General features: G+C 41.5%; 1 protein-coding gene across 3 annotated transcripts in view; it reads right to left on the reverse strand.

The window, feature by feature from the left end:
* Positions 1-12,222: 12,222 nt before the first annotated feature.
* SCG5 (secretogranin V) overlaps positions 12,223-25,003 on the reverse strand; it is a 61,876-nt gene continuing 49,095 nt past the window's right edge. For all 3 annotated transcript variants that reach the window (XM_062205576.1, XM_062205574.1, XM_062205575.1), the window contains exons 5-6: positions 17,444-17,497; positions 12,223-12,795 (exon numbers count right to left, since the gene is read on the reverse strand). In XM_062205576.1, coding sequence (XP_062061560.1) covers positions 12,700-12,795; positions 17,444-17,497 — 150 coding nt within the window. In that variant the 3' untranslated portion in view covers positions 12,223-12,699. The remainder of the gene's footprint in view (positions 12,796-17,443; positions 17,498-25,003) is intronic.

The raw sequence follows: 25,003 nt of genomic DNA on the forward strand, positions 1-25,003 counted from the left end.
AGCCCTACTCACAACATTTGTTAAATGAACAGATTAAAGAATGCAGTCATTCTCATTCTCCTTTGGGCTATAGTCTCTGTTCTAGCCCCATTTTCCTTGCTGCTGCTTGTGTTTCCTGCATTTTAACTGGAACTCACTGGAAAACTGAGCATCTCTGGATCTGTGCTGTCCAGTGCAGCCTCAGTCCGTAGAACCAGAGAGCACTGCCCTGTGTTTTATGTGAGCTCCTCCCATCGAGTAGCAGCCACAGCAGTAATGGCACAGACTCACGCTAGGAAATTCAACTGCACCCCGATAAACTGTCCTTGCAAAACCACCTGTGAGATAACATTCCTCAGACCCCAAAGAAATAAATATCATGTCCTGTAGATAGAGAAACATCAATTTTACTAAACTTATCACAATAAAGTGTCATGAGAAATTCATAACACATCATTGCTTTGTGTTTCTGGAAGTTTTTTTTAAGATTAATTTATTTTTTTTGAAAGGCAGAGGCAGAGAGAGAGAGAGAGAGAGAGGTCTTCCATCTGTTGGTTCAGTCCCCAATGGCTGCAATGGCTGGAGCTGCGCCGATCTGAAGCCAGGAGCCAGGAATGTCTTCCGGGTCTCCCATGTGGGTGTAGGGGCCCAAGGACTTGGCTCATCTTCCACTGCTTTCCCAGGCCATAGCAGGGAGCTGGATCAAAATTGGAGCAGCTGGGACTCTGACCAGTGCCCATATGGGATGCTGGCATTGCAGGTGGCAGCTTTACCTGCTATGCCATAGCACTGTCCCCATTTCTGAAAGATTTTAAAGATTTGATGTAAGGGGCCAGTGTCATGGTGCAGCAGGTTAAGCTGCTGCCTGCAATGCTGGTATCCCATATCAAAGTGCCAGTTTGAGTCGTGGATGCTCCATTTCTGATCCAGGTCCTTGCTAATGTGCCTAGCAGACAGAAATGTGGCCCAAGTGTTTGGACCCCTGCCACTCAAGTGGGGCACCTGGATGAATTCCTGGCTCTTGGCTTTTGCCTGGCCCAGCCAAGGTTGTTGCAGCCATTTGGGGAGTGACTCAATGGATGGAAGATCTTTCTCTATATTTTCTTCCTTTCAAGTAAATAAATGATCTTTAAAAAAGAAAAAGATCTGGTGTAGGAAGATACTTTAGTTTTCTTAGCCTGCTGAAAGAGCACAAAAGAAGAAAGCAATATAGAATAAGAGAAAGAATATGTGGGTATGTGGCCAGGAATAATACTCATTTTGCCTCTGAGTTTATTTATCTTTTTACTCTTTGTTAAGAATAGAGTCAATTACATCCAATGAGCATCTATAGTTTCAAATGTCACTTCCTTTACTATTTACTGGTGAGAGATGAAAGTGTCCTATCACAATTCATCTTGAGAGAATCAGGTGTGGCAATAGCGCTTTGTCATGTTTGGCCACATGAAAGAATAATTCTGTGAAAGAATAATTCCACACTATAAGAATGGTTCGGAAGATCCATACAGCGGGAGATGGACTTATTGGGAAGGTCTGGTGTCTCAGAATCACACATTTTTTTAGATCTGGTAGGATTTTGGGAGGCAAATCATTGCTGTCATAGTTCAGTATTGGAGTAGGTAACATAGTGGGTTCCCTGTGTTGCTACCTGCTTCCTTCCGGGGCTCTTAATGTGCATGTATTCTTTTATTATTCCAAAAATTTATTTTATTTATTTAAAAGAGTGACAGAGAGAGAGAGAGAGAGAGACAGAAAAAGAGATCCTCAATCCATTGGTTTACTACCCAAATAGCTACAATGATCAGGACTATAGGAGGCTGAAACCAGGAGCCTGGAACTCCATCTGGGTCTCCCACATGGGCAGCAGGAGCCCAAGTACTTGGACCATCCTCTGCTGCTTTCCCAGGCACATTAGTGGGGAGCTGGATCAGAAGCCAAGCATCCATGACTCAAATGGACACTCCAATATGGGATGCTGGCATCATAGGTGATGGCTTAACCTGCTGTGACAGAAGGCCAACTCCTTTTCATCTATTCTTATGCCATTGTTCACCAAGGATAAGGCCATATCTGGTTGTAATTGTGTGCAAAGTTTCTCCAAGTTGACTGTGTATCAGAATTGCTGGAGAAGCTTTAAAAATTTTGATTCTGGGAGCCTGCTGTAGACTACTGAATCAGAATTTCCTGGGCTGGGACCCAAGAATCTGTATTTTTACAAAGTTTTCCAGATGACTCTGATAAGCAGCGAGGTTTGGAAATCACTGATGTAGTGGAAAGATTTCCATTTGCACCTCAACCACCAACCTAAGCCACTTTAAACCAATCAACACTTGAACTATCAGGAAAACAAGGGAAGTGACACCTGCGTCAGAGTTTTTGGAAGATTAAAAGAAATTATACATGTGATCTCTCCCAATGTGAGTTTAATAGACCAAGTTGTTAATACTCTGCTGAGGACCTAGAAGCTTGCAGAGTTGTTTTTATGAAAAAGTGTTTAGCCTCCTCTTCTGCATTTAATTCCTTATGAAAGCCAGCTTCTCCCTTCATCAGTCACCAAGGATAAGGCCATATGTAGATGAATCATAGGACTATTATGCCATGTGTTCTAAGAGACTTCCAAGTTCATCGCTGCAAGAAACACTCAACATTTAATGCATATTGTTTTTCGATATCTCTTTCCAAATTGCCGGTACAATTTCCATTTCTGGGAAATTACATAGACATGTCTGGATCCAGTTCTTTTATCTTTGCATTTCCAACTGCTCTGTTTTCCTTCTTTCTTCCCATCAAATTCTCGTATTTTGACAGTTTTAAGACCAGTTCTTCCTTGATCTTTTCCTTCCTATAATGTACTGAATTGAAATGAGCCCATTCTCCTTGGTAAGCTTTCTCTCCAAACACAAAACACTCTGAAGTTCATATTCTCTTTCAGTGAGTGGGTTAACATCACAAAATGTTTGTGGTTTTATCCATCATAAACAAGAGTGTTTTAAATGAACTCTGTTTCTTCTCTCCCAAGAATCACAGAAAGTTTGGGACAAAATGAGATGAGTTTTCAAAAAGAAAAGTTATTTATTGAAAATAGTGGTGATAAAAATAGGCAAATTTTTTCAGTAGGAAGAATTTATAAACCGCTTTGATTTAAAGAGATCTCCAGCTAAATGAGGATGGAAACAGTTTTGCCTCGAGAAAGTTATTTACTCTGTTGAGTGCTCACAAAACATACTCAGTAAAGCCCTTTCTCTTGTGATGTGAGGCAGAAAGGCAAACTGCATATGAGAGCATCTGATCATAGTCATCCAGGAATGTTACAGTTTTTGGTTGTGTGCCCAGTAGATCTGAGCATATTAACAAACATAATATTAGCTGCTGACAGTGTTTTGCATCAAACACATTCATTTGCAAAAGTAGAAGAAATACATATTCACATCTTCAGTTTTCCCTTTACTAAAAAACAGGCTGCAATGTGGTTTGAGTTGTGAATCTATTGAAGACATCTTTGATGAATCAACAGTCAAGGCATATTTAAAAAGTGATTTGGAAAAACTCTCATGGGTTGTTATTGGGGTACACAGAATATTGGGGCATATCTCCATCCTCTTTTTGTCTCTTCAGTTGGCTCCTATCACTAAGTTTACCCACTGTTTTGATGAAAATGACTCCCTCTCTCTTATGCCAACCTCTCCGAGTACTCTGGAGTATGACTGACTTATCTTTTGATTCTTCTTGGATAATTGGTATCCTCTAAATAAGACACATTATTCCCTTTCTAGACACCCTAAAATAGCATCATCCAACATGTAATCTTTCCAAAACTGTAGAGGATAAATATGCTAACGTGGCAACCCTAAAACTAAGAACAACAAGAAGCCAAAGCAAAGTATAAATGATATCTTTCTCTGTCATTCACACTCTTGTACATTAGGGACGGTGGTGGAAAGAATGCTCTTGTTAACACTAACTATAAAATTTGATTTTTGTTTGCATCTTTGTTTTGAGCACTTGCTTTTTTAGAACATACTTTCTGTATTTCACTAATTAAAAAGGCTAGAGGAGACAGGTGTTTGGCCTAGTGGTTAGGTGCCAGTTAAGACAACTATGTTCCACATTGGAGAACCGGGCTTCAATTAATGCCCGGTTCCTGCTCTTTTTTGTTTTGCAAGATTGCTTTATTTGAAAATCAGCATGAAAGAGAAAAAAAGAGGGAGAGGGAGAAAGGGAGAGAGAGAAAGAGAGGGAACGCTCGATTTTCCATTCACTGGTTCACTCCCCAAATGGCCAAGGCTGGGCCAGATCAAAGCCAGGAGTCTGGAACTCTACCTGGGTCTCTCTTGGGTAGTAGGGGCCCAAGCACTGCTTTCCCAAGTGCATCAGCAGAGATCTGGATCAGAAGCAAAGCAACTGGGAGTTGGAGCTCTGCATCACAAATGATGGCTTAACCCATGTGCTACAAGGCTGGCACCCAGCTCCTGCTCTTGATTCTAGCTTCCTACCAATGCAGATCTTAGGTGGAAACAGATGATATCTCAAGTAGTTGAGTCCCTGCCACCCACTTTGGAGACCTGAATTCATTTCTCAGCTCCCAGCTTTGATCTTGTCTCAGACCATCCCAACCCTGGTCATCATGGGCATTTGGGGAGTTAAACCAAGAAATGAGAATGCTCTCGTTCTCTTGCTCTCTCCCTTCCTATCCCCACTTCCTCCCTCATGCTTAAGTAAATATTTAAGACATCTCTTTCATCTGGAAGCATTCACAGTAAAGAAAATTGCTCTTGCATTGAAACCTAGTGAATTCTGAATTTGGCATTCAAACTGAGGTGCAGCACAGTTGCTGTATGGCAGGAATTTTTTTTTCACATCAGTTATATGAGGTAGGTAGTCTCCATTTGTCTGAAGAAAAGACTAAGTTTCAGTGAGATGGAATTTCTTGCTCAAATTTGCATAACTGGGCCAAATGCAAATCTAATTCAAAATTTTTGTTTCTGACTACTCAAACTGTGACAGTACAGGATCAAGTGCATAGTAGTAGTGTGCCAAGAGCTGAAGATATATTTTTGTCAACCGTGTTATAAACTACATGAGGACAAAGCCTATTTATTCAACATCTTTGTGTAAGATTTCTCAATCCCAGAGCATGGCTTAGTTGCTGGCAACTAGAACAGCTCCTTGATATGTTGCTACTGAATGAGTTAATGAATATTGTGATGAGTACTACCAAAGAAAATGATACCAAAATGATAGTCTGCTTGTACTGGAATCACTACAATTATCAGATGCACTTTCTTCAGATGTTTTTCATCCTTCAGATGTTCAATCACTGTAGCTAACAACTGTTACAAATATGTTTGTGATTTCTCTGTTTTTTATTGGGGGAAATAGTTTATTGACAAGTTCTACTGCCACATTCAACTCAGACAATAGAACACTCAGTCTATCAGGATGAGCTGTTAGATCTACCTCAGCCCATCTAGTAGCAGCTCTTAAGAGATTCTTTCTTTATAACAACATTTTTCTAAATCCAGATTCAAAGATATGTTTCTACTAGTTTCTTTGCAAACATCCTGACATCGCTTACAAACTTCAGAAGCCACAAATAAATCTCCTGCCAGCTTTCTCCATGGATTTTCCTGTGCCCAATAGCGATCAATACTTCTTTCGCTGAATAGTTATGATAAGTCTCAGTGGCCCTTGCCTTCTCACAGGGTTAAGTGGCTGCCAAATCTGCAATATTCTAATTGCCAAACCCATGAGTATTTTTGGAGAAAATTTGATCCACACATTTCTGATTCGTCTACAATTAAGTCACCAAACTGTTTTGTGAGAGCAGACTGACTGCAGAAAATTCTTGGGAAGGCCTCTTTATGTAGAAACAGGAAGTCAGGTATATGAAGAATGAGCACCTTTGCATTCTGCTATGCCTAGATTATTGGATAAAACCCAGGGAATGTTGCTTTTTCAGTCCACAAGAAGAGTCTTCAAAAAGTTCATGTAAATACATATTATTAAAAAACACTATGCATGGATTTCAAAACTCCATGCACCAAAATAAACTTCTTATAATTTTTCCATGAACCTTTTGAAGTACCCTTGTATTCTTGGTTAGGTAGGTCTGCTTTCAATAGATCTGGTGAATAATGTCCCAGGAGCTGCTTTTGGGATTTGACAACCACTCCCCTGCCTCCTCCTTGGAACTCTTCCTCTGTCCGTCAAGTAAGGCCCCCATTGTCTGGCCAACCTACCCCAAGGTCTCTCTGCTCTAATTTTCAAGGTTGTTACCCTTGCAATGGATCCTAGTTAAGGACTAGCACATTCCCTATGTATTATTCACCTGGCCATTGGATATTCTCATGCTCAGAGGACCATTGATCAGTGAAAGTCCATGGTGTAATCTGAAGCTATGGCTGCCCACAGATCTGCCCTCATGGTGAGCAGGAGCACAATACAGGTCTGGACTATCACCCTTATAAAAGAGTCATGCACAGCCATCTTTGTAGAAAATTGAGGTGTTTGCCTGGAACTCTGCCCTTTGATACTTCCTGAACTGACATTTGGGCAATTACTTAGGGAAGAGGAAAACCTGAGAAACATGCACTTAATATCAGTCTGTAAATATCACCAAAGTGAGAGATGATACCACCTCTTTACATTTAGACTAAGATGATCAGCATTTTATGATTTCGTAAAATATTCCTATTGTTCGTTCTCTCAGGAAACAGTCACTGCCTTTGTCAGGTCTTGTGCAAGATATTAGGATGAAAAGAAAAACAGGAAACAATCCACAGCCTCAAGGAGCTTACAATGTAGTAGAATGATACAGACACAAAGTAAATAAGGATCAGGGAGCAATGTGGTCAGTGTGGTTCAGAGAGAATCAACAGAGGAATTCAAGGGACTTAAGTTCCAACTCTGCCACTTACTCATTGTAGTCTTAAGTCTTTTTTTTTTAAGATTTTTAAAAAAGTCTATCAATCTACATTTATTTATTTGAAAAGCAGAGCAATAGACAGAGGGGACAGTACAGACAGAGAGAGAAAGAGATAGAGAGCGACTCAGAATCTTCCATCCTCTGGATCGCTCTCCAAATGACCACAACAGCCAAAGCTGGGCTGGACCAAAGCCAGGAGCCAGGAACTCTACCCCAACCTTCTGTATGGGTGGCAGGGACTTGAGTATCAACTGTTGCCTTCCCAGGCACATTAGCAGGAAACTGGATCATCAGAAGCTGAGTAGCCATTACTCACATCAGCACTCCAATATGGGCCATGAGTGTTGCAGCAGTGGTTTAACCTCCTGTGCCACAATGCCAGCCCCTGGCTAAGTCACTTTACCTTGTGCCTCAAGTGCTTCATCAGTAAAGTGTAGATAGGGATGATTAAATGAGCCACACCTAAGAATATGCTCTATATATAGAGTCACTCTTGTTAGTATCCCCTGTGCAGGGAATGTATGGAAGTGTGCATCAGGATCCACAGGAATACAGAGGAAGTGGCTAAGAAATTAGTGAGGGCTACTTGATTTGGGGGAGAGAGGGATATATGACTTCATTTCTAGTTCAAGTTTTCTGGACAAAGATCTACCCAGTTTCTGGAAATCCATATTCTCGTAAGGTCAGCCTAAAATGTTTCTGAAATCATGAGATGAAGTGAACACACCCACTGTTGCATCCACCAGGCTTACCAAATGGCTCCTAGCATTCCAAGGTGTGGGACTGCCATGTGTCCTGAACATTCAGCATTTCCTGTTCCCTTGCCTTCTTCCTTCTATTCTGTCAGGTCTAGATTGTAAAGTTGAACAGTCTTTGGCCTATTCTACACACTCTCATCAGTGATCATTTGAAATATAAACTTGATGGGCCAGCGCCATGGCTCACTCGGCTAATCCTCTGCCTGCGGTGCCGGAATCCCATATGGGCGCCAGGTTCCAGTCCCGGTTGCTCCTCTTCCAGTCCAGCTCTCTGCTGTGGCCCAGGAAAGCAGTGGAGGATGGCCCAGGTGTTTGGGCCTTGCACCCGATGAGAGACCAGGAGGAAGCACCTGGCTCCTGGCTTGGATCAGCGCAGTGCACCGGCCGCAGCGGCCATTTGGGGAGTGAACCAATGGAAGGAAGACCTTTCTCTGTCTCTCCCTCTCACTGTCTGGAACTCTACCTGTCAAAAAAAATATATATATAAACTTGATAATGCTCCTCCCTCTCCCGAGATCCCCTTGACTTCTCTGCTCCTTTAGGATACAACTGAGACCCTTTGATGTGGCCCATGTTGTCTCTTCATGACAAAGTCTCGGCCTCCCTGGCCAGACTCATCCCTTATTTCCCCACATTGTGCTATTCTTTAAACAATAACCTGACTGGGTTTTCATGTGCCCTATTGTCTCTCTTACTTTAGTTTTGCACTTGCATTCCAATTCCCCTCCTGGCTTTGAGAATCTCCTTCAAGGCTCAGTTCAAGGGGTACCTCTGACTCCTTTCCTGATCTAACTGCTGTGGAGATGCTGTCCCTCTTCTGTCCCCCTACCCCTTGTACCTCCCAAATTCTTCTGTGATTCCTGTTGCTCTCTCAGCCTCTCCATATTGTGAGCTCTAGGGTTCATAAGTTATGTCTCCCTGCCTAGCACAGTGCTGACTGATGCAATGGTTCTGAGTGACTCACAGAACCGTAGGGAGAACCTCAGTGTAGGGATGCCCTCCACAGAGATTTAACTAGACGTCCATGAAAGTCTGCTTCAAATGTCAGCCATCTCTGTGTTTGTGAGGAGAGCCTGCAGACCACCAGGAGCAGACACAGAGTGGGGAGTACTGTTTAAGGAAACATCATGGATCCTTCTGATTATGTAAATGTATCATGATAAGATTCCATTGTCTTGGAGTAAGAATATTAACCAGACCTAGCCTGATTTGATTGGCCTTTAAAAACCCAACCACTTAGAGGGCAGGGGGAGGGTGGTGCAATAACACCATGTGCTCCTGGAGCTGGACTGCATTCTAGAAAGCAGCTGTGACTGTGAACACAAAGTGTTTAACTTCATTGCACAATCATGGAGCCCCATAGCACTTATTCTGGTTCTAGCTTTTCAACAGGTACGTGTCTAGGCATCATGCGAGACCAAGCATCAACAGCAAGATTATGTGGTAGCAAGACAAATCAGCAGTGGCTGACCATACTCCAGTAACCACCACCCTACAATACACACACACACACACACATGCACGCGCACACTTCAGGTTGATGAAGTACCTGGAGGCTTGTAGATAAATGTTTGGAAGGGCCTTAATGAGGGAGATTCTGGACCACTTGCCATTAAGCTAGATATGTGCTTGAGTGAAGAGAGCTGTCTGTGGCAGTATGTCAAGTTCTGAGCAATATGGAGGATTCCTGTTGACTTCACAGCAATGAGGAACCCAGAACCCAACCAACTGCCCCTTGCAGTCAGATGCTCTACTGGGTGGTCTTTCCTGCCTCAAAAAGTGTGCTCCGCGATGGGCATCTGGGGCAACAGTTGGGTTGTTCCTTGGGATGCATCCCATATTTGGGTGCTTGATTCAAGTCCTGGCTCCTTTACTTCCAATCAAGCTTACTGTTAATGTGCATGCTGGGAGGCAGCAGGTGATGACTCAAGTACTTGGATTCCTGTCCCTCATATAGGAGGCCTCAATTGAGTTCAAGGCTCCTGACTTTGGCGTGGCCTAGCCCTGGCTGTTGCAGGCATTTGAGGTGTGGAGCAGTGAGTTGAAGATCTTTGTCTCCTGTCTCTTTGCTTTTCAAATAAAATGAAAATAAATAATTTTTTAAAAGTATGTTCACTAACCTTACATGCCAGCACTATAAAAGGGTTCCAGGTGAGGTTTGGCTAAACAAAGATGCTGTTCTTGGATGTCAGAGGATATGCAGTCTCTGTTTTGCTTTGTTGTGTTTTAATTTTGTAGCTAGAGTGAGATTACCAGAGTCTAGAATCAGGGTGTATAGAGGTAACTAGGCTCTGAGCCAGAGCTACAATGACACCTTCTCAAGCTCAGCAACTCAGGCCTCTATCATCTTTATCTTTCATTCCATGGACTCTGTGATGCCACCCCCGAAATGCATGTATGAGCCCATCTGAGCCCATTGGACTTTAATGGTTAGTTTACCTGCTGCTTCCTTCCATTGGTAAGTAGCCCCCATTGGTAAGTAGTCTCCCATTATGCTTAGTCATTTCATGAAGAATCCCAGACATGTGCTTCTCAGCCATTTTTTAAAAGATTTATTTATTTGAAAGGCATAGTTACGGGGAGTGGGTGGGAAGGAGAGAGAGAGAGCTGATATCTGTGATATATCTCAGTGAAGTTGGGAATCAGCAAGATTTCAAAGGAAAGAGGAAGAGAAGAGGTGTTTCTGCTGCTGTTTGTGCCTGGTGCGGTAAATAGGAAAGGTTCTCCTTGCAAGTGTACCAAGGGGATAGAATTCTGTCCCAGCGGGCTTGGAAGCTCTGGGGTAAGAGGTCATGCTGCTTCTTGTTGAGTGGCAGTGAGCGTGGGATGGTGGATCCAGTGGATGACTCCAGTTTTCCAAAATCACGTTGCCTCCAGATAGCTGCCCAACCCCGAGAGACTCCCAACTCCTTGGCACAAATACTTCCAGCCCAGAATTGATCCTTTCAGGAATCTGAGGTGTGTCCTGGAACATTCTACATTGTTGTGAGCAGATGTGTTTTGAAGAGCCATCCCTAGAAGGTCCAGCCTAGAGACAGCACATGACTCACTTTATAGGTGGTGGAAGGAGAGGGTGGCTTCAGATACCAGCTATAGAAAACACTCAACAACCTTTTTTTAAAACTCTGTCTCTCCCAGCAGCAATAACAGAGGAAATTCTCTTCTAGAATGGCCCCATTGTCAACCCTTCCAGGCTAAATCTCCATGTGTCCTCATGTTGTATCACGGCTCCTGGGGGCCTCAGCACATTGTGCCCACAATGAAAATCCAATCAGGATTAATCACTGGTGGTGCCTGGTGCTGGCACCATATGCTTTACATTCTAGCTACTGTGCCCAGCATGCTCTTCTTTTGTTCTCCACATGTTCCTGGGGTTCTACCACCGCCTTTCTGGTTTCAGAAATCCTTGGCTGGAGCTCTGTGGAAAGACTAAAGACTGAGACAGGAGGTGACAATACTCCCCAACCCAGGAATTCAACATGTATCTTCTGTAGATGCAGCCCAGACTCTACCCAAAGACAGGGTTTCAGATCCTGTCAGCCTGGTGGGAAGTCGCCTTCTCTACTGCCCCAAGTTTCCTTCCTTTTTCCAATGAAAGTCCCTGCTCCTCATGGTCACTCTGCCCCTAACACCCAGGATGCAATTCACCACCTTGTGCGCCAATCATATTTTCTCTACCAAGGACCCTTCTACTACTTCTTACTAAAGTGTCCAGGGAAAACCCTTTTCATTAACTTCCTTTATGATTCCTCTCGTTTTTTTTTTTTTTTTTTAAGTTTTATCCAATGAATCTTTCTACTTTGTCTCACATTGCTATTTCCAAGCCAGTGCTTACAATTTAACCTTTAACTGTGGTTCTGTTATAGAAAATTTTAAATATACACAAACACAGAGAAGTAGAATGAACTCCCATATGTATGACCCAGCTTTGACAGTCATTCATTCATGGCCAATCTTGATTCAAATGTACTCCCAGTTCCCGCTTACCTCCTCCCCCATCACTACCACTAGCTTATTTTAAAGCAAATCAATAACATAATATCATTTCACCTATAAACAATACATATATAAGACATAAGGGATCTTTTTAAAACAAATATAGCCATAATAACCATATAACACCTAAACAGCACCAAATATCTGATCAATACTCAAACTTCCCCAGTTTTCTGATCAACATTTTTTCAATTTTACCCATTTTAGTAAAGGCACAAATAAGGCACACACACAATGTTTGATTCATGTGTCTCATAGCTTTTTGGGAATGTCTAATACTCTTCCACTTTTTACCCCTTACCACTTATTTGTAGAAAAAAAAAAAGTGAGATTACTTGTCCTGCAGAGTCTCCCTATTCTGGATTTTTCTGATTACTTTCAATGCTGTGTTGCACATGTCTCAGTTCTACCATCTGTAAAATGGAGATAATACCTGCCCTGCTTACTTCATATCATTGTCATTAGGATCAGATAACATCGTGTATGTCAGGTTGTTCTATTCAACAAAGAGACTGTTTTCTATAGTGTTCTAAAAGAAAAAAACACTTCACATACCAATGCTTGCATACACATTTATTAAGTTGCAGCCAAGTGAAGTGTGTCAACTCCTCCTCTTGAATACAACCTTCTTTATTGGTGTGTAACAATACCCAAGGGCTGGAGGCACCACATAATCAAAATCAAATGCCAGCTTTTCAGTCTTGACCGAAGCAGTATAGTCTCAAACACCATCGTATGCTGTGAGGAATCTGAGCATTTCATAGTCTGGCCTTTTAGTGTTCTTGACATATATATTTTAATGTTGATGCTCATTGCAGATCCACATAAAAGAAAAACAAAAAAAGAATAAAAGCTCTTATTCTAATTCAGCAGAAAGCAGAGCTGTCAGTGTGAGGGACAAGACAATATCAAAATGCAGCTGTTTTTCATCCACAATTACCTACATAAGAAACATGCTGTCATTCTTATGGGCTTTAGTAATGCGTGCACATAAGCAATAGCATGATCTAATAGGACACAGTTTCACCCAGCATCTTCTTTTTACTCTGGATCCTTATCTTCTTCTGAGAAATGGGGGACAGACTTCTTGGCAACAACATTGTCCAGTCTCTGCCCTTGTAGATATGGATTGACACTCTGGAAAAAAAAAAGTTTGGTATTACAAATGAACATCCAATGCAGGCATTTCACAAAGTGAATAAAGAATTCGTTTTTGCCTATTGGATTACCACAGTGGTACCTACTACCTACCAAATAATTTCTCTAGTGCACTAATGAGCATCTGACTGGCCTAAGGAATATTGTCTGACAGATGTTTCTAATTGTCTTTTATGCAACTACACAGTTCTTTGTAAGATGCAAGGTGATCTTTTTAAAAATTATTTATAATGCAAAGATTTGGAGTGAACCAGCCAACAATTCTTGCTACTAACTTAGATACCAAGCTCCATCTGAACAGAAAAATTATTCTGTGGCCCTATTTGGGTGAGAGACGGAATCTGAAATTCTTTAAGTTGTTTTAGAGTGTTAAGAAAATCAGAGTAGGGCCAAAGGAAAGTTAGCTCCTGAAGACTGGTCACAGATCATCTTTGTGCTGTGATTCCTTCTTCCATGTCAGTATCCTGCTAATGAGAATTCTTTAGGGGCTCTAGCAAATATTTCTACCTTCCCTCAAATTCAAAATCTGAAGATAAGGAACTTATCCAGAATGCACCTCTGTTTTTGACTCAAGGCTCCACGATTTGCAATCTTTCATCTGTTTGTATTCTGAATGGGTCAGGGTTTTTCCATTCCTTCTCTAACACACATCTATTTCTTGAGGTTTGGAATTGAACCTGAAATTGAAGCTTTATAACAGTCTTTTAGCAAGCAGAAAACATTCCAAGATTTTTGGAAGATATTGTTTATGGAAGTTGCCTTCCAATAATGGAACAAAAATATAAGAAAGAAGCTGTTTTAGTTATAGATGGTCAGAAATTCTGTTGCATACTAGCTCCCAAGAATGAATGAGTACAGAATGCTCATTACATGTGGCATGAATCTTTTGAAAAGTGAGCATTCTCCAAAACAGAAGGAATGGGACATGAGTTTAGTATTTGTAAGTGTCCTTCCACATTCTGACTGGTAAAAACATGAATCATGAAAAACTGAACTCATCACAAAGAATTACAAAGTGAACCATGTCCCTGTATATCTGAAGAGTGACATGTCACAAAAAGACAGTACTTTGCTAGGAAGTCCTCTTTAATATATTTAAGGCAATAAAAATTTTAGGCCCATTTTCCTGTGAACATTTTGAAGCTTGCTCATACTTATTTCAAGGAATACCAATTAGCATCATCTGGTCTACCCGAGGGGAGCATATCATAATCTTTGGGTAGTTTGAAACTGAAAAATTATGTTTGATACCATAAATATTTGTTTATATATTAGTAGTAATATTTATTTTGAAAATTCTATTGTATTATTCTATTCTATTTATGAAGGAAATAAGGAATTAAAAGGTTGATACACACAAGGCCAGAGTTGTGGTGTAGGGGGTAAAGCTGCCATCTGCAATGCCCACATCCCATAATCCCATATGGGTGCTGGTTCTTATCCTGGCTGCTCCACTTCCAATCCAGTTCCCTACTAATGACCTGGTAAAAGCAGTGGAAGATGGCTGCTTTGTACTTGGATGCAAGCATTGTATTTGGAACATCTGGATTAAGCTCCTTCTCCTGGCTTCAGCCTGGCCTACTGCTGGCTGCTGCAGCCATGTGGGGAGTGAACCAGTAGATGGAAGACCTCTCTATCTCTGTCTCTCCTTCTCTCTATAACTCTGCCTTTCAAATAAATCAATAATAAATCTTTTTTTACTTTAATAATTCAAATAAGGAAAATTGTAGATCTCAAATATTATGGAGATTCAGCATAAGAGTAAAAAAATTTGCAAAGTCATTTAAAGGAAAATTGCCCTTTTCTTTGTAAGGCAGTTAAGAACTCAGTTGGATTTAAGTATAGAGAGTCACATAAAATCATCTGGAGCTCTTGATCAGTGAATTTCATAGGAGAAAGCCCTTTTTTCCAGACTCAGAAAATGCAAAGGGTTTGGTGTTAGACAGTGGAGGGCAGAGGAGAAAATGAATGAGAAAGAAACCAGGGTAATTACTTGAACATTTTCTTGAGGTTTAACTCAACACTTAGGAGTAGTAATAGTAATGAACGTTGGGCTTTTTATTTTTAATTTTTAGGTATTTTATTTGAAAGGCAGAGACCAATGTGTATATGTGGAGAGAGAGAGAGAGAGAGTCTCTCACAGACACAGAGAGAAACGGATCTCCCTTCTGTTGGTTTCACTGCTCAAATGTCCAGAGCAGCCGGGGCTGGGCCAGGCCAAAGCCAGGAGCCCAGAACTCAATCTAGGTCTCCCACATGGGTGGCAGGGACCAAACTGCTTGAGCCATCATTTGCTGCCTCCCAGAGTACACATTCACAAGAAGCTCTAATATGAAGTGGAGCCAGAGCTCAGACCCAGGCACCCTGACATGGGATGTGCTTTCATAACATCCAGGCCAAATGCTCACCTTGTTTTTAATTATGCTCTAAGGAACTCAAGGCATTTAAATATTTGTCTTCTTCCTTGGGTGAGAAACTGATTGCGTTACACAGAAAACAATATTCCCATTCCACAGCTGGAAGAATTGGACCCTGGCTTGGTGTCCTTTGGAAACCCAAAGGAGACACTGAGCTTTACTGGAGGAAGCCTTGATTTTTCATGAAAGCTGACCTGCAATTTCATCTTGATTCCTACCATTGAGGAGATGGTTAAGGAGGTAGCTTCTGTTTCCCTATCAGTCCAGAGAGGCCCATGATTTATGGCATGAGAATAGGTCTTTATAGATGCCTGAAAATAGGAAGAACTTGATACCTCTGGGTTGAAATGACCTTTATTTTCAAAAATTCTAAGCCTTTTCTATGTGGAGGAAGTTGAGGCTGAAGCAAAATACTTTATAATATGTGTCTTAGCCAGAATTCTGAGTTTTGGCAATCACTGGTCTCATGGAAAAAGGACCTAAATTGTGATCCATGGTCATTTACTGACTCAAGGCAAAAGGAATGGTGGCCCAGGAAGTAGAGACAATTAAAGCTTCATGAAAAGTTACTCATTTTGGGTCAGTCATTGGTCTTATTTGGAAATGTCCTTGTTGTATCAGGGGTGATATTCAAGCCATCTTACTAGTAAATTATGTGTATTCTGAGATCCTAGAATAGAATTTCTTGATGTTCTCTCAAGAACACACTACACCCTTCAGGCCCTTCCTGTCACCGTCTGCCATTGGAAAGTGTAACCGCCAAGAGAAACCCCTAATAACTCCTCAACTCTCTCAAAGGAGATCTGTTTCCAGACGTGAAAGCTTCCTGCTTCTCACATGGAACATCAGTTGTGGGTCTTCAGTGTCTTGTCGGCAGCACAGGGGCTTGGAGCCCTCTGTTGTAGGACCTGCGGATAAATGCTGAGGCCAGAAAACACACAGCTCTCAAAGCACTTTCTGACTGGATTTGGCAGAACTATTTAGAATGGCTACAGTTATCTAGATTCCCAGATTGTGCCAGGATCTGGGCACTTGCTATTTGGGGTAAACAGTGTCCCTGGATGCACAATTTGGCTTGTAGGTTTTAGCTAGAGTGGTCACTGTCAGCCGTACTTCACTAATAGTAATAGCAGCTTGTGGCTGTCCCTCCATGTCCTCAGAAAAGGCCGGTGGACAGGCCTTGATGTCTAATAAGGTACCAGTGGGTCCATAGAGAGGACCCAGATCGCTTACTAAGTCTCGATACCATAAAATGCATAGGAAAACCAAAGCAAATTTGACATTCAGCTTTACATGAGGCAACACTGCATTTATAATAGTTAAAGTAGATATCCTAGACCACAGTCCCACCCCAGACAGTTCTGGGATGACCAATAACTGAGCCTATAAACAAATTCTGCCAACAAATAGGATAGATCTAGTGGGTTATATATCAACATGGCTAGGCCAAGAAAAATGATAGGTAGGGGGAATGAGGTTTGTTCATCACGTCTTTTTCTTGTCACTTCTTCAAAATTATTGCCTATAGCATGAGGTTCAGCACTTCCTTGTGTTTTTATATAATTGGGACCTATGCATGAATGGTTCTCCTCACTGGCCTAAAGATATACCCTTCTATACTCCCAGAATTTCCCACACATATGTGAGGGATACACCTTTCCCAAATGTGAAGGAGGTGATGGATTCACCTCAAAACCAAGTGTTCCTTGGCCAGCGCCGTGGCTCACGAGGCTAATCCTCTGCCTGTGGCGCCGGCACCCCAGGTTCTAGTCCCAGTTGGGGCGCTGGATTCTGTCCCAGTTGCTCCTCTTCCAGTCCCTCTCTCTGCTGTGGCCTAGGAAGGCAGTGGAGGATGGTTCAAGTGCTTGGGCCCTGCACCTGCATGGGAGAGCAGGAGGAAGCACCTGGCTCCTGGGCTTCCGATCGGCACAGCGCGCCCGCCGTAGCAACCATTTCGGGGGGTGAACCAACGGAAGGAATACCATTCTCTCTGTCTCTCTCACTGTCTAACTCTGCCTGCCAAAAAAAATAAAAGAAAAAAAAAGTGTTCCACCAAAATTTAGGAGCTAATGATTATTGCAGAACCCAAGGGCAGACACTCTGGCCTTGGTGCTCATCACTGTTCTGCCCCTCTGGGCTGCATGAGAAAGAACTCTGCTACTTTCCAACAACAAGCACCCCAACAAACAACCCGGTCAGCTGCAAGTTACCCTCCGCTTTCGTCTCTGTGCCCCCTTCATCTTCTCATACAGGAGTTTCTTGTTCTAGAATAGGGAGAAAAGAAAAGACAAATGGAGTATGGATCAAATTTGGTGAACGTCTATTTTAAAAGCAATACTTGGTGAGTCCCCTAGATATTTGCATACACATATTTTGGAAACAAAACTGGATGAAAGGAATGTTGTGTCAGAAAGATAACCACAAGAGAAAATCTGGTGGTGGTGCAGCTTTTAATAAAGTCCTCTGTAATGCCCCAAGGCACACCAGTGTCACCAACAAACACATAAACAGGAAAATACGACATTCTAAAACAAAAGGATGCTGGAAACCCATCTCCTCACTTTGAATAGTCTTTTAAAATAAATAACTTTATCTTACTATATAACTCTTTTTTATGAACTGTACCATAAACTGCTCTCTACAGCAGTGTCTGCCTATTAACAACAACCCTCCGTGTAAATAAATGAGACATTCTAACTTCTGCAACCATTCCTTCTGTGGCTGAAGTCAGGGCCCCCAGTCAAGACAATCGGAAAACCATTTGGTTTATAACGTTTTTAATAGAGTGAACCTTTTAAAAACTGCCAAAAACCTTCTTGGCAGAAAGGAAAGTTACGTTGAGGGGGAGAGCTCTGTTACCACAGTTTGTATAAGTGTTTCCACATATTGCTGTGTTTCAAACACACAGTGGACTTAAATGAGCTCTAGCGTATCAGACACATGCTCAGCAGATTTCCGTGCCATAGGATTATAAAAGACAGAACACTTAACCTGAAGGCAGAACGGGAGAAGGGATTTGGATGTTTTACTAGTGTTGTTTTGTTTATTTGATTTTTTTAATCAGAAGAGAAATAATGTATAAAAGAGGTGATTCATCTTGCACTAAATAAAACACCTTGACATTGACTTAGGAAAAACAAAAAAGAAAGAGGGAGAGACAACAGAGTTTTGGTAAGGAACAAGTTTATACAACCCTGTATCCTTCAAGCTGCCTGGTTATAAAGATTTTTTTAATGGTAGATTTGAAAGTGAAAATGACAAGTGCCAAGATAAGCTTCATCATTTTCATGTTCATTAAAATCCACCCCACCTGCAATTTACAACGTGTATCTCTTGCCCAACCTTAACTATTCAGGGAGGCTGTGCCAGAAGTGAAGGAGCCTCCGCTGCCAAAAACACTGATACTGGCTGCAGTTTCTATCTCCCGCTCCCTTGGGAAATGGATCAACTTGACATCAATAGGGAGAAACGGTAGATGTGCAGATCATTGCCTTGAGAAATGAGGATGGATATTGTGGCACTCACTCCCTGGGGCTGCATTTGTGTTTCTGTAAACTTGACACCATTGCATGCATAATAGATATGCAGAAGGGTGACCGGTGGGGGAAGGAGCTGAGGACACTGGTTTCTTCATGTGCAGCTGCCTGAGCTGGAGGGGATGGAGAGGGGCCCAAGACTTGGTATTGTGGTATGGACCTGCTACTAAGCCCTGGCAAATTCCACTGTGCCACCTGCAGTGTTAAGGCAGCATCATTTTAATTTCCTTTAGAAGATCTATAGAAGCCTTCATTAAAAAAAGAGATGCAAGACGTCTGGCAACTCTTTCTCTCAAAGCTGGTCTCTGCTCTCCCTAAGAGCTAGTGTTAGAATGAGGAGGATATTGCTCTATTAACCATTGCTATTTTATGGATTTAAAGGGGGAGGTTGGCAGGTATGGCATGGGAACAAAGTAAAGACGTATACAAAATGAACGAGAAGAAAATGGTCATCTCTTTTGACGCTCATTCCCTACTGGTTTCTTGGGGGAGTGGGGAACCTATCCTCTGTGTGAGCAGCAGGTTTGAGTTCATTAAAAGGACTTTCCCTTGTGCCATCAAGGTTTTGGACAACTGCCCAGATCCTGGTTTCAAATTCCAATCCTAAGAACAGAGGCGGGGTGGGGTGGGGGGGACCCTCTTTTCAGGAATGTCTGATTCCAGGGCTAGGGCAGGGAAAGTACAGGGATGAATGATTAGATCCGAAAGTAAGCACTCAAAATAATGGGATTAAGTCAAAGGGAAATAAAGATTAACTCAAAGAGATTTCCACTGGCCAAATCTAGGACAGTTTGAACATCAAAATAAACAGGAATCCGTGAATCCACACTGATAGTAAACAAAACATTCATAAATGAATAAGGAAGCAGGGGAACTCTTGCTTAGAGTAAACTGACATCTAGTAAAAGCAGAAAGCTAGTAAAGAAATCACACTTTACAACTACCACAGTTAATTCTGGTAAGCATTATTAATGGATGCTAAATTTGTTGTTAAAAGTTTAATGGGGTACAGAATATTTATACAGTCTCAAAATACCTCCCCCTAGATTAACTGTTAATCTCAAAGGGGAAAACAGGTAATTGTTCACTGGAGAAACCTGGTGGAAACCACTTTAACAAAGTGAACAAAGTTAACACTACCAATCCTGGGACAAACTGGCATCCCAGGCTTCCTGCTATAAAGTACTCAGAAGGCCATATCAAAGAAGGCATAGTGCATGGAAACCTGAGACAGATGTAAACTGAAAGGCCTTTTGACTTTTTGGACACATTGGTCCTTGGCCCTCATTGTCCCATGGCTCAGACTTTGGCTATGACCAGCTACTAATGAAGATCTATGGAAAGCATTTAGAAAGAAGTGTTTGCCTTCGGAGGCAACTTTTTCCAAAGCGAATAATTCAGCAGCTAACATATAAAGGAGGGTGGGGATAATTGACATCTAGAGTAGCCAGCCTTCAGTTACAGCCCCTCAGTGTTGCAGATACACTGTCTGAGAGGCAATCAGCCTTAGGCAGGACTTGACAAGACCTCTGCTCAGGTCACATGATCAACGAGCTCTGAAAAGACAGAGCATTTATACAGTTTTTAAAGAACTCTGGAACCAGATGGTTGAGTTCAAATCCCTGCTCTGCCAATCATTAGCTCTGTGTTGCTAAACAGGCTACTCTAATGCCTAATCTTGCATTTTCTCATCTGTAAAAATTAGAGCAATAAGGATGGGCAGATTGAATAAGATAATTGAGGTCAGGTATTTAATACAGTGTCTGGCACATAGTATGTGCTCAGTAAATAAATATTACTATTTCCTATTGTGTTATATAACACCATTACTATTGTTATTCAACTCTGTATTCCCATTACCTAACACAGGGCCCAGAAGGCATATGATGTGCGTTTAATAAATGTGTCTTGATGCATTAACAAAGAGAGGCATGCAGGAAACAAGACAGACGCTGATATTTATAATATGTGAATCATTGCTAAACATGCAGCTCAGCTCCAGTTAATGTCAAAAACAGGGAAGCATTATTAGCAAATAAGGAAGCAGGGTCTTGTGTGTAGTTCTATTGTGAAAGATGATTGCTTTGTTAACTGAAAAGATGGATGAGCTGAAGACAAGCATGAGACTATCACTCTACACAAATACTGAGGAAGGTTTATGGGCCCCAGCTTAGAAAAGCAATACATACTTAATTCACATGTCCATGTGAAGAGCAAGCAAACCATGTTTTATTGCTAGGTGGTAATGAGAAAATAAACAAGGAGACTTAAGTTTAAACAAATACATAATTACAGGTGATAAAAGATGTGTAAACATTGTCCCTGATCATTGATGCATAATAGCACTTTCTTTTTACGTATAATCCTGACTTCTGGTCTTTAATTCTGATATAGGTGAAGACTAGGAATGAGTGAGAGAAACACAAGTCAGTGTTTAGAGAAGCAACTAAAAGAATGAAGGACAGTGATTGGCCTTGCACTGGAATGCTGGGAGTGAATGAAACTTGGTGAGAGAAATCTGTAAACGTTTTCGGGAAGAGGAAAGTTGGAAAGAGAAGTTTCCATCTGTCCCATGCCATCACAGTCCTAACTGGGCTCTCTTCCTTCCAACTCAGACTTCTCCTTTGACTTCCTCAATGACTATTGTATCAAGCAGCTGTGCCGATGCTCTCTCCTGGGTCATTCATCTTTCTAGTAATTGCATCTGGCCTTCATAGTACAGCTAGAACTTGATGGTGAAAAATGCTAGCTTTGGTTCATCTTACTTTCATGCAATTCTTCTCAACCACAAGACTGGAAGCTCTGTGAGTACCAGTAGCATGTCTTGATGCCTACTGCATTCTGAGCACCCATCCCAGTGTCTGGAACAAAAACAGGCTCATTATCTTATTTGCTACTTAACGAATTTAATTCTGCTTCTGCTTGATCATACTTTGCCCATTTCTTGCACAGATCTTCCCAGTGCGCCTTTGTGATCTTTTACTCTTTCCTTCCCTCTCCCTGCTCCATTTTTTCCCCTGCCTCCTCCCTCTTTTCCTCTTTTTTAAAATGCCCTCAGTGGGAAGCTCATGCCATCCAACTCATATAAACCAGGTATATGTCTATTCATCCTCGTGCTATGAGAATCTATGCCATATATTCCAATTCTAGTTTCCCCCTTTGAAATACTTTTAATTCTCATCCTTCTGCACATGTTCCTAGCCATCATAGCTGGAATTACTTCCCATATTTCTTCCTGTCTTTAGTCTCTTGTTTTTCCATATCATCCTTTAATATACCATCAGATAATTTCATTTATAAACAGCTTTCATAATTCCAACCTCACATTGTCACATAGATGCTTTTCCACTTAATTCAACATATTTAAACTCTACCAGTAGTCTTGAAAATGGCTCTACAAGCCAATACTAGCTAATAGAACTGCCTATGAAAAATAGAAAAAAGTGCAAAATAGAAGTGTTGTTGCTTTAGCGTCCAAAAGGGGGTAATATGTGTTTGTTGAAGGCAGAGGAAACTGACTAAAGGAAGTGGAAACAAGATGGTGGGAAAAAGTGAAAGTGGCCATTAATGAGGATGGACATCTTTCTCTAACATGGTGTGGGAGGAAGGCATGGGGTTTAGTTTTGAGGTTTCAGTATTCCCAGTGAAGAAGGAAGCAAGGTCCTCTGCCAGAGGCCTCTCACCCACTCATTCACTCACTTATTTACAAGAGTCTTGACTGCCTACTATCATATGTGAGTTAGCACTACAAAGTAGATCCCTACTTTTCTCAACTGGCTCCAGTATTTGATTCCATAGGTCAACTTCAGAAACCTAGGCATATCCCATTTGATTTTAATCTTGTTTGGTTCATTGTTGCAGCCTATTGGGATCATCTTGAAACCCAACTCTGTCATCTGGTGTTAGCCATTCCACCTTTGTGGTATCTTTTGATAATCTGATAAGTAGGTGTTCTATGTTTTATTATAAACATTGGTAAAAACATGGAGGGGACAGTGCTAGGACAGGCAGGATCTAAGTGAAATCTCCTTCTCTGTTGACATGGATTCTTCAAGCTCCCTTTTGGTAATACTCTACTGCCTAGGCTGTATCTCTCCACCTCTTCCAATAGATCATAAAGGATCTTGTTAAATACTTTGCTGAAGTCCAAATACATCATGCACAATTTATTTCCCATGTCAAGCTGGCAAGTAAATGAATATTGGCAAATCAAAGAATACAATTAGATTGACAAGACTTGTTTTTAGTACACTGATGTTAAATGGTTATGATTTATTTCTTTCTGAGTGCTTATAAACAACTTATAACTAAGCTCACTGAGCACATTTTGTAATTTTTCCTTCCATAAAGTAGAATTGCATGTTCCTACATTCTGGCATTTTTTTCCCTGACTACAGAGACCACTTCCCTTATTCTAGAGGTCAAATTAGCAATTTTCCTCAGGACCCTTTATTAAAAAAAAAAACATAATTTGATAAAATCCTATATGATCTGCATGAAACACTGGTGAGACTTTAGGATGCATTAAGGCACAGACTGTGTGGTAGGTCAGAGTAGAAGCCTCTGGAGACTGGCCTTTCTAGATGGGTTTGGTATATTGTTACATAGTCACTCTAGCTTTAATACTTAAAGCCCCTCTGTCGGACCCTCGCCAGCAAGGGTCCAACGCAGTCACAACACGGTCACTGTTCATCGGTTCTCAAGGAACTTTCACTTATGGGGGTAAAAGGAAAGTGGGGAGAGGAGAAGAGAGGAGGAGCCGCGGCGGCCCGCCCAGATCCCAATGTCCCTTTATGCTGATATCGTCCAATCAGATGAAAGGGCGCGTATAGTCTCAGGTCGAAAGTTCATCTGTTTCACCTGGTTCTTCCTAGTTTATGCAGAGTCCATTCTGTTTCATCTGTTTCACCTGGTTGTTTTCGTAGGCCTTGTGGTCAACCGATTGCAAACCATGTAGATGAGGTTCCCACAGGTGGCCAGCCTACGGTTCCCCACAGCTCCCCCTTTTTTGTTATTTATGGCACGGAGTATCTGCTGCTGAGGGTCAGCAAGCATAGCCTGTCAGACCACTACAGATATTAATGATTTTTGTATGAAAAGTAAGGAAATTTGAAATTCAAGTCCTCAGGACAACAGAAGTGATTAAGCAAGACCTCGAGTAACAATGTTAATGCCATTTACAAAGGAGAAAACTGATACAAAAACATTCTTATTTACATTACACAAAGCTTAGGTGTTAGCCTTGAACGTAACTTTCAAAATACCTTCAAATATATCCAACTCAGGTCACTTTGCCGATTTGCTGCAGTACAAATCACATGCAACATCTTTTCCTTAAGACAAAACAATTCTTCAAACAATACTGCAAGTACATCACTAAACACTAAACACCATGAACTCAGGAGTTTTGCCACACTTTTTCCTATTCAAAAAACTTGTAGCATATAGAGCTATAGCCAATGCATCGCAATTAGCTACCATATATTCTCCTATTCCCCCTTTTTGTTTATTAAAGTTTTTAAGTACAGGTGAGTGTTCAATTACCTGCCCTTGGGGGTTATAGGGCACACCTGTAACGTGCTTTATGCCAAGTTCTTTTAAGAATGTAGCAAAATGGGCCGAAGTGTACGCTAGCCCGTTATCTGTTTTAATAATTTTGGGTACCCCCAAGCGGCAAAGAACTGTAGACTGTGTTGAATAACCTGTTGAGTTCTTTTAGAGCCGTGGCTGACAATTCCAGAGAACGTGTCCACCGACACGTGCAAACTGCTCTGGCGTTTTTGAATCTGCGTGATTTTAAGGCGTTCTTCAACCTTCTGTAAGATTGCAGCTGTATGAGGTGAGGCGAGCTGTGAATCGCCTTCCAAAATGTTTTACAATAAGGCCATATCCAGTTTAAGTTACCACATAATTTTTGGAAGTCATTTAAGGTCTTAAGTCCTGTGGTAAATATAACAAAATCTAAAGGAGCCACAGTAGTTGGTGTTAACCTTAGTCCTAGGTACTGGACCACGGTGCCCTTTTGAATCTTTTCTGGTGCAATTTGTAATCCCGCCATCTGCAAGCATGAGGTTAGCATGGTAAACGCTCTTTCTAGGGTGTCTTCTCTTGCAGCTGCTAACAGGTCTGCAAATGAAGTTGCTCTAAGACATCCTTCTCCCATAAAGTTACAGGGATGGCACACACGTAAGGTTGTACTTTGCCTGTGGTGCCTTCTTGATCTTTCCAATCTAG

The sequence above is a fragment of the Lepus europaeus genome, chromosome 11 (genome assembly GCF_033115175.1).
Source record: "Lepus europaeus isolate LE1 chromosome 11, mLepTim1.pri, whole genome shotgun sequence".
Classification (NCBI taxonomy): Eukaryota; Metazoa; Chordata; class Mammalia; order Lagomorpha; family Leporidae; genus Lepus; species Lepus europaeus.